Raw genomic sequence first — 19,109 nt, forward strand, 5'->3', positions numbered from 1 at the left:
AACATTGTTGGCATTTGCCGCCATGTTGTACTAGATACAGTTACCTGAAATCGATTAAATTCAGATGAGCTTTTGCATCCATGGATCCTGTCAGAGTATTATTCTTACTATTTATATTTTTTTGTTTTGGTATTTTGGCAGAAATTAACCTAAATGAAGAAACTATTGATATAGAACCGTCTGACTACGACTACCTCAGGAATCTTAAGAATAGTGTAACTCCAATAAAATTAGGTACATTTGGGCATCTAAGTCGAACGAAAACACCTAAATACACAGTGATTTTCATGCATGGGTTTGTAATGAGGAGTGAAACGTTTTATCCGCTAACTAACAAGTTTTTCGTGAGATTAGTAAGGCACCTAGACCATTATGACCAATCCTATAGCAATAATGTTCAGTTGATAGCGCCAAACTGGCATAAGGAATTCATTCCTTATTCGGAACAAGTTCCACAAGAGATGATATCTGCATTCAGATCTGGGAGACCAGATCCTAAGCAATATCTTCTTCAGACAGTAAGTATAATTGCATTCATAAACAGTCTATTGAGACGTGGAGTAATACATTCTCTCGAGTTTACTGGAATACATGGAAACTGTTTAGGTGGAATTATTGGAATCGCTGCGTCGCTCGGATTAAGATCCAATTTAGGTGCTGTTGCAATTTGCAGTTCTGCTTTGTTCCACCCAGACTTGATAAGGAGAAAAATTTTAAGGAGATCCTGCCTGAAAGCATCATTTCTAATTATCCAAGCTGAAGGCGATCAACTTATTTACCCAAAGTTTTCGACTGTAACCGAAGCAGTTTTGAAAGAATGGGGTGCTAGAAACGTTATTCTACACAAATCTAAAGGAGCACATTTTCCTGTTATGGCGAAACATCTGTACACTGGATTTAGATTTATTGCTTCTGCACTATGTAAAAGGCCTGAAATATTTAGATTGGAGGATTCATATAACAAAAAACTTATTGAAATGACAAAAAGAAGAGTAGAAGACATCACGACAATTGTATCAATTGTTGAGAACGAAACTAATATGAAGAGCAAACTGTGACTATATTTTATTCCAATATAAAAAATTTTTATTTTTACTCGAGACGATTACTTGCATAAATTAATTTTGCCTAAAATCTTGTATTTACTGGCGGTACCTGATATTCTACACTGGTATTGTTTGGATAATACTGAAGAGGAGGGATGGGTACTTCTCCAATTAGGATGTTTTATATTTAATTTTTTTGTTGTTGGATATAAGTACTCCTTTTATTGCTCTATTAGTTGGATTTTTAAGGTAATTTTTAATTTTTTTTCCTTTATATTTTAGTTTTCGTGTATATACGTATTTTCCGCCAACGGATGATTTTTTTTTATATCGGGTTACAAATGAGTAGGTAACTGATGAAGTCGAATGCTCTTAACTTATCAATTCTATTTCAATTGTTTCTATGCTTCTTATTTACATGCAAATGTTCTTCAAAGGGTCCAGAAATAAAGAAGCTAAACCCTAATAATAATAGAGGAGTTGAAATAATAAAAAACGGGAAAGCGCAGGGAAATAGCCATTACTTCCTACCGAACGAGTCATTTTATTCTTCCGAAAATTATAACCTTAAAATCCCAATAAACTTGGTTTATTATGGAGACTATATTGAAGATGATTACAAGTATTTCTCAGATAAATTAAAATACAAACCAAGGACATTGGGTATCTGTGGTCATTTTGTTCCGAGAAACAAGACTCCCAAATATACGGTCATAGCAACATATGGTGCCCTCGATACATACTCGTGCTCAGAAACAGCAATAAAATTTTTTAGAAAGTTTATCAACTACACTAACTATATTTTGGGCCCTGAGTTAGCTGAGAATTCACAGATTATTGTTATTGATTGGTTTAGACTAGTTATGACATATCAATCAATGAAACCTGGATTTAAGCGCGAAGCAAATTGGGTGAAAATGATAGTTAGGTACTACACAAGCACTCCAAAACACAGAGATGTAATTGTTCCTGCAATTAGCACTGCTGCATTTATTAACAAGTTGCTTAGGGTAGGAGTTATTCCTTCAATGGCTAACACAGGATTGTACGGATTATGTGTTGGTGGTCTAAATGCTGCAATAGCCACTTTATTGATAAATTCTGACTTAAATATAGTTACTATTAACGGCCCTCCACTCTTTATTTCAGATAAACTCGATAAATTACTTAAAGATAAAGTTAGAAGCGAAATAAAAACGAAGTACTTTGTGATATTTGGAAAAACTGACAGAATTTTCAACTACAGAAGACATGGAAAGAACCTTGTAAAGTTTATTTCAAAATATGCAAGTAATGTCGACTACTTAAAAGTTAAAGAAGATCATAATGGTGTAACTTCTACTCACGTCTTTACATGTATTGGAGTAATTGCAACCTCGCTTATAAGGAAAACGTACTCAATAATATTATTCAAAAAGGAAAAATACGTAGAAATACCTAAAAAGTTCTCCAAAAATGATTGGAAGAGATACGTTATGTATGATTCACGAGCTAACAAAAAGTGAGCCATTTATGTTTAGGGGTAACAATTGCTTGTATTTTGGCCGCCTAACTTGCAGTGGTGTGTTTTCTTATTTTTTTTATATATGGAAACTAATGCAAGAAATGAATATAAACGATGTTAATACAACAGTGAAAACTGCTTTTTGCAATACCCAGATTGCGGAGGCATTTGCTGCGGCGGTGGTTGAATCATCAAAACAGAAGGATTCAACTATAAAAGTTGGGTATGACTCGGAGATTCAAAAACTTACGGATGAATTGCAGTCTGTGAAAGAAACTTTATCTAAAATTGAGAAACAGTTTTCCAAGATGTTGACAAGGGAGGAGAATGCAAATTCAGAGAATGTTTATAGTGAATGTACAGTTCAGCAGGTCAAAATGAACAAGGAGGACAATATTCGTTCTATGGAATGGGATGCATTACAAAAGTATATGTATGAACGCCTTAGAGAACAGGCAGGATTAGAAACAAGGATAAGTGAATTGGAAGGTTCGGTTATAAGAGAAAAAGAGTCTCTGACCCTAAAAAAGAATGAGCTTTCTATTCTAAGCAGAAACCTGGAAGCGAGCACCGAGCAAATAACAACATTAGCGCACATAGTAGGTATCCAAAAGGATGAAATATGCAGCGTAAAGAGTAAAATAGAGGAGTTAGAGAATAGAATTGACAGCTTGGATGAAAGAATAAATATCAGTTGTAAGATAAGTGAGAACATTGCCAGTCTTCCAAACTCTATTGTGGATGCCCTCAAGACGCAAAAAAAATCATGGGACAATTTTTCAAAAGCTCTAAATCAGGTTAACAGAGAAATTGATTTTATCATCGATAAAAATTCTGGGACCTTCGAAGAGAATGGAGGTGTTGATGAACTCGCGAGCGTATTAAAGGTTTTAGTTAACGCTATAAAAACCTTAAGACCGGAAGTATCATCCCCAGATATTAATTGATAATTCAATTCCTTAAGTAACTCTCCTTGTGTCGCTTTTTTGCATTACATCTCTCCTTCAACAATTTTTCTGGAATGCACGTATAGAGAATGTTTGTATATATTTTTCCATCCTTATCTAGTTTAATTTGATTATCTAGTAGAAGTGCCTCTCTGTTTATTTTTTCCCAATTTACTGGAATCGTGCTGTTCTGTATCGTAGATATTATATCCAATCTTTCGGGAACTGGCTCTAAATTGTTGTTTTTGTTAATTTGGTTCATCGTTCAAGTTTTCCGTTCGAATATTGCAAAACTTTGTATGATAAACTAGTCTTTTCGAATTGCAATTACAACCTTAAATAGTACATCTAACCAATTATTTAACCATCAATACTATAACTTAACGAAAGTATCAAAAAATAAGCCTATACTTAAGTATTGCTTTTAGTTATGCACTTTTTTTTGGAAAAGGCAACGGCGTTTCACTCGTGTATGGAAACAATAACTGACATCAAATATGTATGATACTACAAATAACTAATATATTATTTTTTATTTCCTAAAGTGAAAAGAAAAATTTGGAGAATCTGCACCGACCGTTTTCCACAACATTTAATGTGTAATTTAAATATCACTCCCATGCGGATTAAGTCTAATTAAAATTTAGGCGGGTTCTATTCAAGAATTGAAGTCCACAAAAAAATGTTAAAGAATTATCACAAAAATGGGAGAAATTAGAGGTTGATTTTGTACAACTTCCTGTATCACTTAAATCATGTTATATAGTTGAGGCTATTTCAGTAAATTTGCACTTAGTACTAATCTCTAATGCCAAATACGAACTTTTCCGTAATTTACTACAAACCAAAGAGACCGCGCCTAAATGTAAATAGTTTCCGCTCGCTCCCTATGGTATCGTCTTTTTTGTTCATAGTAAAAAAGGAATTGAAGAGAGAAATGGCTGAAAAGGAGATAGCTACTAATGAAAAACAAGGTGCAGACAGTAAGAAGACTGCTGCATACATTCCCCCACATAGGAGGCAACAGGGAATTAGGGATGATTCGAAATTTGGTTCTTTTAACAACGGAAATGGATCAGTTTCTACCTCTAACAGTAGCCAGAGAAATAACTTTGGTAGAAACAATGGAGATGTTAGACGTGGCGATCAAAACGGAAATTTTGGATATGGGAAACAGGGTAGTTCATATGCGAATGAAATGAACCAAATAGTGGATCGTTTTAGTGCATTGGGAGAAAGAACTTCTTATCCTTCTGGTAATAATAGATACCAATATGGGAACTCCGGTGGAGGGTTGGGAGGTGATAGATTTAGTGGATTTAATGACAAGTACCAAGACAATAGAGGCTACCCTAGATATAGTGGAAGAAATCGTCAAAGTATATCTGGGACAGGTTGGGATGTCAGAGATGGGAGGTCATACTACCGCGATGATGAGGAGAAAATATTCTCAAAAACCAAGGAACATAGGACAGGTATTAACTTTGATGCATACGATAACATTCCAGTTGAGATGACGGGGTCTGATACTAACAAGATCAGACCTATGCAAAATTTTATGGAGCTTGATGGAATCCATGAGATCTTGTTGGATAATATTAAACGTGTAAAGTATGAAAGACCAACACCTGTACAAAAGTTCTCGATACCTACTATCTTATGTGGAAGAGATTTAATGGCTTGTGCCCAAACAGGGTCCGGTAAAACGGCAGCTTTCCTCTTTCCAATAGTAATGAGGATGCTACATGATGGCCCACCACCAACTCCACAGCAGTCCTCTCTTAGAATAAGACGCATGGCCTATCCGGTTGCGTTGGTTCTCTCCCCTACACGTGAACTTGCAATCCAAACATATGAGGAGTCGAGGAAATTTTGCTTTGGTACTGGAATAAGAACTAATGTTTTGTACGGTGGGAGTGAAGTTAGAAGTCAGATTATGGACTTAGATAGGGGATCTGACATTGTTGTTGCAACTCCTGGAAGACTTCGCGATCTAATAGATAGAGGAAAAGTTAACTTGGTTTTAATTAAATTTTTGATTCTAGATGAGGCAGATAGAATGCTAGATATGGGATTTGCTCCACAAATTAGAGAAATTGTAGAGGACTATGATATGCCTCACAGCCTAGATGGTAGACAAACTGTTATGTTTAGTGCGACATTTCCAAGAGAGATTCAACAACTAGCGAAGGACTTTTTACACAATTACATATTTTTAACAGTAGGAAGAGTTGGAGCTACTAGTGGTTCTATTGTTCAACGAGTTGTTTATGCGGAAGAAGACCACAAACCGCGTCTGCTAGTGAAACTTTTAATGGAGCAAGGAGAGGGTTTAACTGTTGTTTTTGTAGAAATGAAGCGCAGAGCAGACCAAATAGAGGACTTTTTAATTGATCAAAACTTTCCTGCTGTCTCTATTCATGGTGATAGGTCTCAACAAGAACGTGAACATGCTCTTAGATTATTTAGAGGCGGTCAAAGACCGATTCTTGTTGCAACTGATGTTGCTGCTCGTGGTCTTGATATTCCAAATATTACCCATGTCATCAACCTTGATATGCCTTGTAATATAGATGACTATGTGCATAGAATTGGGAGGACTGGAAGAGCAGGTAATTCAGGTTTAGCTACATCCTTTGTAAATGAGAACAACAAACCAATACTTAGAGATTTGTTGGCAGCTCTAGAAGAGAGTGGTCAGGATGTTCCGGAGTGGTTTCAGGATATGGTAAAGTCATGCACTGCATCCTTTGGTAGATACAGCGGTAAACTTGGGAAGTCCGCACCTGTTCTAGGTACTCAAAAAGTTAACAGAGGTCTTCACAGCTTTGGAAGCGTAGATATTAGGAGTCCTCAAGGAAACGGTAATTTTGGCAATACTGGCAACTATTGCAGTGGCCAGAGTGCTTCCATACCTGGTTCTGGACAATATTCTGGGACCGAATCATTAAGAAGTAAAAAAGGATATTCAGGAAATTCATTCAATTCGGGATCCGGAAATGGGAATAATGCTTCTCACACTAGAGTCACAAATAGAGACTTTGATCATGATGACGCATGGTAAGATGTGAAGATAAATTTGAGAAAAAGGTCCATTAGGATCGAAAAAGCAGATTAAGTAATAAATCAGGAGTCTTACCTTTTTAATTAAAGACTTATAGTTCATACAACTATGAGATATTAGGATACAAAAGCACTCATTTATGTTTGAAGAAAACTAATGTCTAGTACCTCCCGACATGTCTTTCCGAAAGACACATAGTCTTGAAATCTGTTCTCTACTGCTTCTTGGGCGTCAATCAGCACTTTTTGGAATGGAGAGCTTTCGTAATTCACGATCAAATTTAAGAGTATTTCGACGTATTCCTCAAAACTTGATGCTAAAAAACCTATCTGTTTATTGTTGTATGGTTTCAAGATGTCTGTCTCTGGTCCACCGGATTTGTGAGAAATGGTGAGCAACCCAAAATACAGAAACTCTGCAACACATATTCCAAAATGTTCCTCTTCCATTGTGTGTATGGCTATCCTTGATGTACTTAATATTGTGTTCAAGTCATCAATAGTTGAATCTATAACTAACTCAACTCTGTCTTGAAGGCCTCTTCTTTCAATGAGTTCATTTAGTGAGTCAATATACTTTAGGTATTCTGGATTTGATTTCTGAGATGTACCACATATTTTTAACTTTAACTTTGTTTGCTTATTTATCAACCTTAATTTCTCGTCTTCTTCTGATGCCTCTTCTATTAGTGCACTAATTCTCTTAAGAACTTGGTGGAATATCTTGATTTGTAACATTTGGTTCTTCTCTGGTCTAAATTGTGCGAGTGATACCACTGTTTCATCTCTCTTTTGCAGATTCACATCAGACAACTCCTCTTTATTAATTTTGTATTTGAATATTGGAGGATAGCAAACTTGAATGTTTAGTTTTTTATCAACAAAGAGCTCCTCAAATCTACATCTCGTCCAATTCGAATTAACCACAACTTTGTGTGCTGATTTGAAACTCAGATAGTATATTATTGAAAATGATTTTAAGTACAAATATCTGAGATAATTGCCACTTTTTCTAGCTTCATCAATTCTATCTTTCCTTACTTGAGGATAATGAATATATGTAGATACGTGCTTTGTTGTAGGAAGAATTCTCGCTGGAATAAGAGAAAACGAGTACCCTGCAGTTTCCACAAAAAACTTGGGAAATGGCCATCTAAGAAGTAAAGCTTCTATTGAAGCAATCATTGCACCAAAATTCACGCTCCAAAGCTTGAAAAACGATAGTCTCGTTAAGAATCCAAGTCTTAATTTTACTATTTCAATTCTATCAACAACTTCTTTTGAATCGAAGCCCATTTTAAAGACGCAATCAACGTCCCTAAGTAGCTTTTCTTTACATATTTCCCTATCTGAATAAATCACTACCCTCGCCCTCGGATCGCTCTTCAATGTTTCACTTACAATGCACCATAACACTTTCTCGCCTCCACCAAGATTGCCACATTGCGGGTGAAAAAAAGCAACCGTGTTATTTCTTTTTTCATTCCAAACAGATAATCTTTTAAAAATGGACATTTTCTCCCCAAAAGGAACAAAATAATCCGTATCAATAAAAAAAGCGTGAACTAAACAACTACTTTATTGTATTTATTATAACTTACAACTAAACTCTAAAAAAAACCTGTTTACATTTTAGTAGCAATTGAAAAATATAAAAAAAAAGTGCATCACACCTGTTTTCAAGTATATACCAAACACCGCCGAATGACCATCATGTTTGTATTTAAAGCTAAAACTTTTTAAATTGAGAGGAGAAGTCCGAAGCGACAAATTCAAATTTTACATGCAAAAAAGAATATTCTCAAGACATGACGTGAGTGTACATGCTCTTTTATTATTAAATTAATAAAATATTGAGCAATATTTCGTTTTCTCTTTTTGTTTGTTTATTTGTTATTTTTTTAATCTTGAATATTTTAATAGAGTTTATGTTCCCATTTTCAATAAGCAATGTTTCAACTTAATAATGGCTATTATATGGATTCGGATGCAGAAGTAGATCCTAGTTACTATGAGGCAATAATAGATGCAACCAAGGGAAAAACATTTAATAGGTAAGTTTTTCTTGGTGAACTCTTAATTCTATTGTTAATTTCAAAATAAATGAATACAAAACCCTACATTTAATTTCGCGTCAATACTCAGTTACGAAGAAACGAGATTTATTTTTTATCTCGGCGATGACTCTCTTCAGAGACCAGTCTTGGTTTTAGTTTCCTGTTTTCTACCGATTAGCGTAGATGAGCTAGACAAAGCAATGCGTTATGCCGTATATTACACACAAGAATATGTCAAAAATGAATTTGTAATTATCCAATGCCTAACTAGAACGAACGTTTTAAATGATGCCAGTGGGAATTTCTTGCAAAATTACTATTCCTTACTCCCAGTAAAATACAAAAAAAACTTGAAAAAAGTTGTTATGTTTCATTATGGCGTGAGTAACCGTGCTTTACTTTCTATTATAAGTTCGTACATGTCACCAAGATTTATGAGAAAACTGGATTATTCAGATTCAATAAAAGAACTTTCACGTTTTGTACCAGATATACCAGAAGAAGAATTACTCAAAAAAATTCCGTATATTATTAAACACGACGATGCAGAGTTACTGAGTCAAAATTTTCCGAAATTGATACCAATGAGTATAGCAGACATGTGTAAATATGACGGATTTTATTTACCCAATTATGGCATTATTCCAGCAATAATTATAGATATAATTCAAAAAATTTCAAAACCAGATATTGTTTCAATTCCAGGTTTATTTAATTTACAGACAAATGCTAGCAATTTATATTCAATTATTAACGAAATAAATAGTGGTGTACCATTTAGAAGTGGAGATTCTGATCCAGGAGCACTTGTTTCAGTGTTTAAATTACTTCTTGATTCTACAAATACGCCAATATTTGGTGAGAAACTTTTTTTTGATATTGTGAAGCAGTGTAAAATATCGGGAACTAATGAATTAACCCATTCTTTCTACATGAATATTTTAAAAGAGGCAATATCAATGTTACCCGATTGTTCAAGATATACAGTAAAATATATTATTGATTTCTTTGCCTTCGTCTCTTCAAAGTCGAAAACAAATAATATGACCATACAGAAAATCTCTGAAATATTCTCTCCAATATTCTGTAGACCATCTAATATTGGAAAAAATATTATGTATGAAGTGATCCCACCCTGTGTTGATTGTATAAACGTATTAATTACGGATAGAAACAACGTTTTCGCTGACTTTCCTCCTAAACTAGAGCACAATACTTATCCATTTAAAGCAATAAATAGCATCAGTGTCCTTAGCCAGGAAATTATCAAAAATGAAGATCAAGATAATGATGAAGAGGAGGAAAACAATTATGATGTAGATCAGGAATTAGCTCCTGATAAATAAAAGGAAAAAATCAGCTACTATTACATGGCGAATGTCAAGGGAATGCATCATACTATGGCCTTCTTCCAAATACGCTGCATGGAAATGGATAGTAAACTGCAGTTAAAAATCCAATTAACAGTCACCTAACAGAGCAAAAGTGAGAGGCAGGAGCAACTACCTTTCCAAAGTCACAAATCCAACCTCATACGCCACCCCTCCCCGTAATAACGTAAAAATTCTCCCGGCGAGGATCGAACTCGCGACCTTCGGCTCATAAGACCGACGCTCTAACCGAGCTGAGCTACAGGAGACCAACGGCGACCTGGCGTTGTTTTTAAAAGATAATTATATAGTTTAATTTTGGAGAACATTTAAAGTCTTTGAAATATCAGCTTGAGTACTCTGCCTTATTTTTTTCTGCATGGATAATATCTTCTTGCTAAGACCAACCACCTACACACTTTTTTGTATTTAATCACAGTGAGTTACTAATTTCATGTTAATTAATCGTTACTTTTACTTTTTAATTAAATTATCGTTCAATTTTTCAATTCTCTCTCAGTAGAGGCTTGCAGACCAGAAAATTCTCATCCATAAATATAATCTCAAATGGCGTAACAGTTGTTGGCCTTCGTAGCATAGTGGCAATGCGTTCGCTTCGTAAGCGAAATATCCAGGGTTCAATCCCCTGCGTGGGCTGTTTTTTGTGCTAGCAACCGCAGAAGAGGGGTTTTTCTTTAATTGTTAGTCTACATTTCCCTTTGTTTTAGATGTTGGTGATATATAGCTTATATTATTTGCTCTTCTCTTTAACAAATGTTGAAAATGTTTAATGAATAGCCTAATATATCAACAATTAATATGAATGTTTTACCTTTCCAAAAATCCATACAGAATGATTTGTCATCTAATAAATCTTGTTTATTAATTTTGAGTAGGGGTCTTGGTGTTTATAATGTAATATACAATTTCCTGTACAACCTAGACATAAAACTTGGAAAGTGTGTACTTTTACTGAATTTATCTGTACATGAGATTGAAAGTTTTATATTGTTTGTGAAAAACATGGACAATGAATTAACCAAAAGTGGAAGCGAAATAGAAAAAAACACCCTCCTTTTAAATAGAATTGGAGTAATAAATTCCGAGACAAACCTTCAAAAAAGAACTTTATTGTATAAAAATGGTGGAATATATGTGATAACTTCTAGAATATTGTTGACAGATGCTTTATCTCATAAACTTGAATTATCACTTGTGGATGGAATTATTGTGGCTAATGCAGAAAGTTTAAATGGAAGAAATTGGAATGATGCATTCATACTTCAACTTTTTAAAAATGAAAATTCAGAAGGATTCATTAAGGGAATTTCTCAACGTTCTGAATATCTCATACATGGTTACTTTGGACCCGGAATTGCAATGAGGTATCTGGGTACAATGACCATGTGTCTTTATTCAAGACAAAACAAACTTGTTGAAGAATCATTGACACAATCTAAAAACATCAAGGTTATTGAAAAGTCAGTAAAAGCAACCGAATATTTCTATTTGATTCAAAAGTGTTTAATCCTTTTGATCGAAAAAGGTCTAAATGAAATCTTGAAATTAGACCGAACACTAGAAATATCAATGTCAGATTTACTGTATACTTCAACATGCAAATTACAGTCTAAAATTGAATCTATTACACAAGATCTTTGGACTACTATGACTCAAAAGCATAAACAACTTTTAAAAGATATTCTTATTTTAAGAAATTTACTGGAAATGCTCTATTTACTTGATTCTTCGATATTCTTCTTGTATTTGGAGCTCATACGTTACTCTAAAATTATCGATACTTCATGGATATTAACTCCAGAGTTCGAATCTTTGTTTAAAGCATCTAGATCAAGGGTATTTAAAATAAACAAGTTAGGATCAAAAGAGCTAGGAGTTTCAGAGAGGTTAGAATTTACTTTATCTCTCGAAGTAAATCCGATATATATACAACTAATGGACTTATTGTTAGAAATGAGTGATGAACTTTCCGAAGGAGAATTGTCAATTTTAAAAGATGGAGTGTCTAGTGAAGAAAATACTTCACACATCGGAGATTGGAGTCCAGTTATTTTCGATTTAGAAAAGAAATCAGCATATTCTGAAAGCTATAATAATTTGGAATATTCAGATGAAGCTGGATTTAATTTAGAAGACTACGATGTAATCGAGGTCTGTGAAACCCATATGAGGATTAAGAATGAGATATTTATTAATAAAAAAATAACAGAACTACCAGAATACAGAGTACTTATTGTTTTACCTGATGAATTTTGTTACAACAAAAGTGATTTAGAATACCTTTTATTTAAGGGGCCTCAAAATCTTTCCATTATGAAATTCTTGGAATTATCTCAAAACCTCGATCAAGACTCAGTTTTCTTCTTGCTACAAAATATTAATAGGTCAATTCATTTCGGAACCTCATTGAATACGATAATTTATAATGAGAAATCAAATTTATTGAACGAATTGAAACTTGCTATTTCTGCTATTTTGAAGCAACGCTCTAGCAAAAGTTATTCATTTAAATCAAAAAATGTTGTTTTGGACTCACTCCCAAATTCATTTGATCCAACATCGGGCATTTATACCTTATTTGAAGAAATATGGAAAAAGGAAATTATAAACCCTAAAATTATTGTTACAAATCCTAAATTAAATATACAAGGTAAGTTTTGAGCTCCTCTTTCATATATACATATATATATATATATATATATATTCAAAAAAATATATTCTTGTAGGAAAATTTTGGAATACTCTTCATCATTACTCTCCACATTTAATTATTTTATTGGATCCAGAAGTATCGATTATAAGAGAAATCGAACTTTATATTGCAATGAAAAAAAAGTGTGATATAACTCTAAAGGTAATAATGATAACAATTCAGGATTCTATTCGTCACGTAAGTTTGAATTGAATATTAATATGAATGAAACAAATTTATATTGAAAACAGGAGAAGTACATACATACTATTAAAAATGAGGAGAATTCTTGGATTAGCCTTGAGAGACATAAAAGGACATTGGTTGTTCCATTAAGTGATTTAACAAATGGGGATGTGTTTGCTAGAATTAGTACAACTATGAACCACCTAAAAAAAGATGATAAAGAGGAGCCAAAAAAAGTAATAGTCGACTCAAGAGAATTCAGATCCTCACTCCCATACAGATTATTTTGTAAAGGAATACAAATAATACCCCTTACACTTGAAATAGGTGATTATGTTATTTCTAGGGATGTCTGTATTGAGAGAAAGTCAATTAAAGACTTGATTGTATCCCTTAATAATGGGAGGTTATACACACAATTGCAATGGTTAACAAGGCACTATAAAGTTCCAGTGGTTCTAATAGAACTAGATAACAATAACGAATCTCTAAATGCAAGAGGAAGACAACAAAGCTTCACTCCCCCACAACTTAATTCTCCAGACACATATAACAAGTTGATCTTATTAATAAGACACTTTCCAATTATCAAATTAATTTGGAGTGAGAATGCATCATTCTCTTCCTCAATAATACTACATATAAAAAACAATAGGGAACAGCCTGATGTTACTTCTGCAAGTGAATTAAATACTAACATATTGAATATAGAAAATAATGATGATCCGACCGATGAGAATAAAAGTAATGTCAAAGTTCATAAAAAGAGAAAGAAAATGTCCTCTTCAGACTCTACTAAATCATTTTACTATGCAATTACATTCCTTAGGCAACTTCCCGGAGTAAATTCGAAGAATATTTCAATATTAACTTCAAACTATAGCTCATTAAGGGAAATTATGAATTCACCAATGGAGGAATTAGTACAGCACCTTGGAATTTCAAATGGAACTGTACTTTACAGAGCACTGCATGAGAATTTTTCCCAATAGCTTTTTGTTTATGAATATAATAGACTATTTCATACAAAATCACTAACTGCTTTTTATCTCGAAGATTTACCATTAGAAAAAAAACATTTAATCCGTGAAAGTACGTTTAATTCTCGAATTTATTTTTTTCTTGATTTGTGATCTTTCTGCACGTTTTTGTTCTAGAAATTCAATTGCCGATTTCAAAGCTGCTGCAACTGTTCCATGTTCTTTTGGATTAAAAGATCTAGTTGCTCTTGTTCCATTTGAAGTTACAAACCAAACACGCCAAGTTTTTCTTCTAACGCACCAAGAGATACCAGTATACCCTGTAACCTTCCATGATTTCCTTTCAGGATGCCATTCAATTCCAGGTATCCCTTCTATCTTTCCCAAAGGCGCTCCACCAGACGCAGCTAACATGGAAAATTCGCCATCATATTTATACCTACGACTTGTGTTCACTGCAAGCTTTTCTTCTGTTCTTAATCTTGCTCTATCAATTATATTTGATTGCCTTTGTTCGGAAAATATATTTTTTATGTACCCTCTCTCGGATCTTCTATCAACTTTCGATGAACATTTTTTTGAGCACGCTTCTATTCCAATCCTTTCATTCCTTATGTTATTCACAGAATTGTCATTTGGAACCAGCAATATACCATTTAATAAAGATGAATGTGAAGCTGTTGAACTACTTGAAAACGACTCAAAATCAATTAAATTTATATTCGGAACTGAATCGTCACTAACTAATGAGTATTGATTTTTTGTAGGAATACACTTAGTTTGACGCTCAAAATTTATGTGAATGTAATCTTTGCTTTTATTTAAATTGAAACTATTTGATATTACTGAATATTCATGGCGATTATCTTCTTGCGAAGCTGAACCCTCTAACAAACGTGAGGAATTCGTTAAGCCTTCATTCAAATTTACCCCAACCCATATATCATCCTCCACCCCACCCACTACCATTCTCAAATCATTATGGTGGTTTACTCCATATACAGAGTTGACACTAAAATCGTGTAATTCGTCATAATAACTTAAACTAGAGCTTGAAAGTTCCGGACTACCCCATTCTAAATAAGATTTGTACATAGATGATATTATTTAATTATATTCGCCATCCAGACTGTAAGTTGTTTTTCTGAAATTCTCCTTTCAAAAGAATAAATAAATATACACTTACATGTATATTTACTTATCTACCCAAAACTTAAATTTAAATATTAAACCCTTTGCACACGCAAATTCACTCTTATAGGCCAATATTTATACTTATATTATATGCTAAATATGATATATAAATCGTATTAATATTCAGAAGCGCTATAACAACAATTATTATTACTACCAAAAATTAGGATCTTTTTTGGACTACATGTATGCACAGATATCTCATTGGTTACCTGCACTATGAGGCAAAACGACAAAACGTCATTAGACTATACTGCAAAATTAAATTCACATTATTTACGACTTTTTTTCTTGACTATATTTCGTATAAAAAAATACATCTGAGTAATCTTAAATTGTAGGCTTTAAAACTCATATACTTATATAATGTCTTCCACACATATTATTGAAATGTTTTTTATTAAAATTATATCTTACTCGTAACTTAGCGGCGTCTTGTGAATTTTCGCGGATTTGACCTTCAAAGCATGTTCTGTTAACTATTAAACCTGTTTTAGCCTGTTAAGGATTAAAAAGAAGTAAAAGTGCTTCAAATGGAGGAACCTCAAATTAGTGAATCGTTTGATAGTGAATCCTCCGGCATTTTCTCCAAAAAAATACCTGAGGAATCCTTTCCGTCTGCAAAGGAAAAGGGGAATGAGGTAGGTTTAAGAAAAAAACAAAAAATGTAAAACTAATGACTTTGATTTACTTTAATCTAAAAGGCATATTATAATAAAGAATTTGAGAAAGCAATTGAGCATTGGCTTAGAGCGTATAGATCCTGTAAATATATTCTTTCAAAAAAAGTATACGACGAAGCTCCAGAGAAGGAAAACGAGATTAGAACTCTCAAGATGCAACTTGACACTAACATATCAATGGCATATTTAAAACTTGGAGATTACACTAACTCTATTTACTATTCGGATCAAGCTCTTGGGTACAGCCCTAAAAATATCAAAGCACTACATCACAAATCAGAGGCATTATTTGAGATGTGCGAGTATAAGGCATGTATTGATTGTGTGAATCTGGCCCTGGAAATAGAACCCAATAACTCTGTATTTAAAAAAATCAAGTACAATGCTTTGCTTAAACAAAGGAGATATATTAATAAAACAAAAAAAATGGTTAGTTTATTCTACATGTTTTACAATTTAATTAATATTTTCAATATTATATAAATATCGCCTAAACATGATAATTTAGGGTGAATTACTATTCAATAATAAACGGGAAGAAAATATTGAAAATAAAAAACAAAATTTAATTGTCTGTTTTCTATTAAATTCTATTGTGAAACTTAGAAGAGTAATTACGAAATATAAATTCAGAGAGAAAATTTCAAGAATTGCATCAATTATTTGTCCTACTAGAATTATAAATAGATTTTAGAACAAAATAAGAGTAAATTCTAATTTGCTATAAGACCATACCTAGTTTAATGTTATGTGAAAAACAGACTCGCCCGCTTATCTAAATTCTCCAACCTCAGAAAATGTATATCAACCTACTTCTGAATGCCATCACTCTAACTTTTTTTTTCCTAGGAAACAGACGAGGTCCGAAACTCGAAATTAGAAAGCAGCCGATCCATTTCCCATGAGGAAAAAGCGCGGTATACGGGCTACGAGACTCGAACTCGTGATCTCTTGCGTGTAAGGCAAGCGTCATAACCACCTAGACCAAGCCCGCTAACTACCAGTAAGTCGCAGAAGGAATGAAATATTTTGAAAATTCTAAAAGGCGGTAGAGATTAGTGATGCAGTGGGTACAGACACTTCTGAATGTATCCCAGTATTTCGTCCGTATTCACTATTTTTTCTTTTACGTACTCTTTATATTCGTTATTCTTTGTAATAATGTCTATAAACTGTGAGTACTTTATTGCTATAGTCGTACCTAACAATCTCAGTATTTCTTCACTGGTATCAAAACTTGAGAATGATGTTAGGGTTTGTTGCAATTCCATATCAATATTTTTCTTCCAATTATTGTGAAAATTATTTGCTATTTCCTCAATTTCTTGAATTATAAAATCATCGACTAATGGCTTGTGCTCAAGAAATTCGTGAATATCAATATACGTATTTCTAAATCTATATTCAATATATTTCTGAGTATATTCATTAAGCATGTGCCCAAAAATATCCGTAAAATCGTCATCTTGAAATGTTGAAATAATTACATCAACATTATTAATCATATATACACAACTCATTTCAAACTCATTAGTCTCTGATTGTAAGTAATTGCTATTTTTCTTTAGCCATTTAGCCAATGATTGTTGAATTTTTGAAATTAATTTCCTTACTTGCTTGTTTTTGCCATCCTCTATTTCTACTAATATTCTTATTATTACAAAGAAAAACTCTGATAAACTGCGAGTTGTCGAATAAAAATGAGATAATCTGTTTATTTTTTGAGATTTATTGAATTCTCGACTAGATATCAAGGGTAGCAAATTTAAATGGTTCAATATCGAATTTTCAAGTAAGTAGTATATCATATTAATTTGTTTAGTGTAATATATATATATAACTTCACAATCATTAACACCTGAGTCAAATACTGAAATTTTCGCCTCCAAAAGAGTTTTATATTTAAAAAAGATACAAAAAATAATCGACAATCCCATCGAGTCATTACTGTTAGATATTACCCCATGAAAAAGATCTACTATTTTATCCAAATAATCGGAAAATATATGATCCATTATTTCCTTGTTATTTGACATAAATAACTGTCTTGAAAATTCATAAATCTCCATAAATGCTTTGTAAATTATCCTTTGAGAAAAAAAATATATTTCTTCAATATGATAATTCTCCCTTGGTAAAAAACATATTGCCTTCTCTAAATTTTCCTCTGTATCCAAATATATCTTGTTTATTATTAGTTGTCTTTCTTGAAATAACGAATAATGTTTATCATATTCCCTTGAATTAATTGTCAGTTGGATATCTTTCTCTCTTTTACTACAAAGCTCCTCGAATATTCCCATTGTATATCTAAATAAATCTGATTTAACCATATCACAAAAAACATTCCTTAACTTTGTATATTCTGTTCCAAATTCATCCAATTGCCCTAATAATTCACTCTTTGCCACCAACCTTGAATGTAATTCTGAATTATATAAAAACATATTAACACTATCATTTTCAAGTAACAAGATAAATTCATCATAAATTCTTTTATCAGCAATTGATTTAAGTGAATAATATACAGAGGAAATTTCCTTTCCTAGTTTGGCCTTCCCAAAACCATCTTTATTGATAATCGAAAGCTTTCCTTTCAACTTTACTAATAAATCGATGTAATTAGAGTCTAATTGCCCAACAATGACATTATTTATTTGATCAGGGCTTATTATCAATTCTTTTAAAAATATATAAACCTTTCTCTCAAGAACTTTCAGATTATTTATTCTCGTTTGTAATCTTCTGAATCTCTCATTTACTTCGTCCATCTTAAATGAAAGGTTTGAAATTTTTTCATTCAACACTGAAAAAGATTCATATGAGTAACACAACCACTTCCTAAGTTGACTACAGATACAATTCAAATTTACAATATCATCTTTGTAATTTATCATTGATTTCCTTATACACTCAATTTGCGTCTTCTCAAAATCTGAAACATTAATTGAACCCTCTTCATAACTATTAATAATTTTACTAATTATTCCATCATCTTTTAAGTTACGATAATAATCTATAAACCATGAACTACCCAATTCAAATAAAATATCCAACTCAGAACTCATTTTGTTATTCTTACTTTTTTACTTGGTTTTAGCTCACAAAGCGCCACACAAAAACACTACTTAACGAATTAAGCATAACTATTACAAAATATACTTAAAAACAACTGTAAGATTACTATTTATAAGGCACACATGTACCTTCAATATATAAAATCATCTTTATCCCATAAAATTAACCCTGAATAAAAAGATTGATTTTTTTTATTCATTGTTTCACCATTTATTTAACAAAACAAAGACCCATTACAAACTACAATAAGACAAATCTATCAGATAGTAGTGAAACCATGCACTATAG

The 19,109-nt window shown here is 32.7% G+C and overlaps 10 protein-coding genes across 10 annotated transcripts; 7 read left to right on the top strand and 3 right to left on the bottom strand.

Annotated features, from left to right (window-relative positions):
- Positions 1-80: 80 nt before the first annotated feature.
- Positions 81-1,058, top strand: FG379_000651 (uncharacterized protein; the record flags this gene model as incomplete). Its single annotated transcript, XM_067326061.1, has 1 exon — positions 81-1,058. One exon carries the CDS (start codon positions 81-83, stop codon positions 1,056-1,058), a length of 978 nt encoding a protein of 325 aa, XP_067182447.1.
- Positions 1,059-1,402: 344 nt separating this feature from the next.
- On the top strand, positions 1,403-2,551 carry FG379_000652 (uncharacterized protein; the record flags this gene model as incomplete). The annotated part of the gene is made up of 1 exon (XM_067326062.1): positions 1,403-2,551. The coding sequence occupies one exon, from the start codon at positions 1,403-1,405 to the stop codon at positions 2,549-2,551; it is 1,149 nt and encodes a 382-aa protein (XP_067182448.1).
- A 100-nt stretch (positions 2,552-2,651) lies between these two features.
- On the top strand, positions 2,652-3,497 carry FG379_000653 (uncharacterized protein; the record flags this gene model as incomplete). The annotated part of the gene is made up of 1 exon (XM_067326063.1): positions 2,652-3,497. One exon carries the CDS (start codon positions 2,652-2,654, stop codon positions 3,495-3,497), a length of 846 nt encoding a protein of 281 aa, XP_067182449.1.
- Positions 3,498-4,434: 937 nt separating this feature from the next.
- On the top strand, positions 4,435-6,561 carry FG379_000654 (DEAD box polypeptide; the record flags this gene model as incomplete). The annotated part of the gene is made up of 1 exon (XM_067326064.1): positions 4,435-6,561. One exon carries the CDS (start codon positions 4,435-4,437, stop codon positions 6,559-6,561), a length of 2,127 nt encoding a protein of 708 aa, XP_067182450.1.
- Positions 6,562-6,698: 137 nt separating this feature from the next.
- On the bottom strand, positions 6,699-8,075 carry FG379_000655 (glycosyl transferase; the record flags this gene model as incomplete). Its single annotated transcript, XM_067326065.1, has 1 exon — positions 6,699-8,075. One exon carries the CDS (start codon positions 8,073-8,075, stop codon positions 6,699-6,701), a length of 1,377 nt encoding a protein of 458 aa, XP_067182451.1.
- Positions 8,076-8,510: 435 nt separating this feature from the next.
- FG379_000656 (uncharacterized protein) lies at positions 8,511-9,963 on the top strand (the record flags this gene model as incomplete). The annotated part of the gene is made up of 2 exons (XM_067326066.1): positions 8,511-8,614; positions 8,706-9,963. The coding sequence occupies 2 exons, from the start codon at positions 8,511-8,513 to the stop codon at positions 9,961-9,963; spliced, it is 1,362 nt and encodes a 453-aa protein (XP_067182452.1).
- Positions 9,964-10,806: 843 nt separating this feature from the next.
- Positions 10,807-13,878, top strand: FG379_000657 (ERCC4 domain-containing; the record flags this gene model as incomplete). Its single annotated transcript, XM_067326067.1, has 3 exons — positions 10,807-12,658; positions 12,735-12,898; positions 12,952-13,878. 3 exons carry the CDS (start codon positions 10,807-10,809, stop codon positions 13,876-13,878), a joined length of 2,943 nt encoding a protein of 980 aa, XP_067182453.1.
- An 87-nt stretch (positions 13,879-13,965) lies between these two features.
- FG379_000658 (uncharacterized protein) lies at positions 13,966-14,961 on the bottom strand (the record flags this gene model as incomplete). Its single annotated transcript, XM_067326068.1, has 1 exon — positions 13,966-14,961. One exon carries the CDS (start codon positions 14,959-14,961, stop codon positions 13,966-13,968), a length of 996 nt encoding a protein of 331 aa, XP_067182454.1.
- Positions 14,962-15,593: 632 nt separating this feature from the next.
- Positions 15,594-16,437, top strand: FG379_000659 (TPR repeat-containing; the record flags this gene model as incomplete). The annotated part of the gene is made up of 3 exons (XM_067326069.1): positions 15,594-15,701; positions 15,765-16,172; positions 16,252-16,437. 3 exons carry the CDS (start codon positions 15,594-15,596, stop codon positions 16,435-16,437), a joined length of 702 nt encoding a protein of 233 aa, XP_067182455.1.
- Positions 16,438-16,798: 361 nt separating this feature from the next.
- FG379_000660 (vacuolar sorting VPS52 suppressor of actin Sac2-family) lies at positions 16,799-18,811 on the bottom strand (the record flags this gene model as incomplete). The annotated part of the gene is made up of 1 exon (XM_067326070.1): positions 16,799-18,811. One exon carries the CDS (start codon positions 18,809-18,811, stop codon positions 16,799-16,801), a length of 2,013 nt encoding a protein of 670 aa, XP_067182456.1.
- Positions 18,812-19,109: the final 298 nt, after the last annotated feature.

This window comes from Cryptosporidium bovis (genome assembly GCF_009768925.1).
Source record: "Cryptosporidium bovis isolate 45015 chromosome Unknown contig_14, whole genome shotgun sequence".
NCBI classification, from domain to species: domain Eukaryota; phylum Apicomplexa; class Conoidasida; order Eucoccidiorida; family Cryptosporidiidae; genus Cryptosporidium; species Cryptosporidium bovis.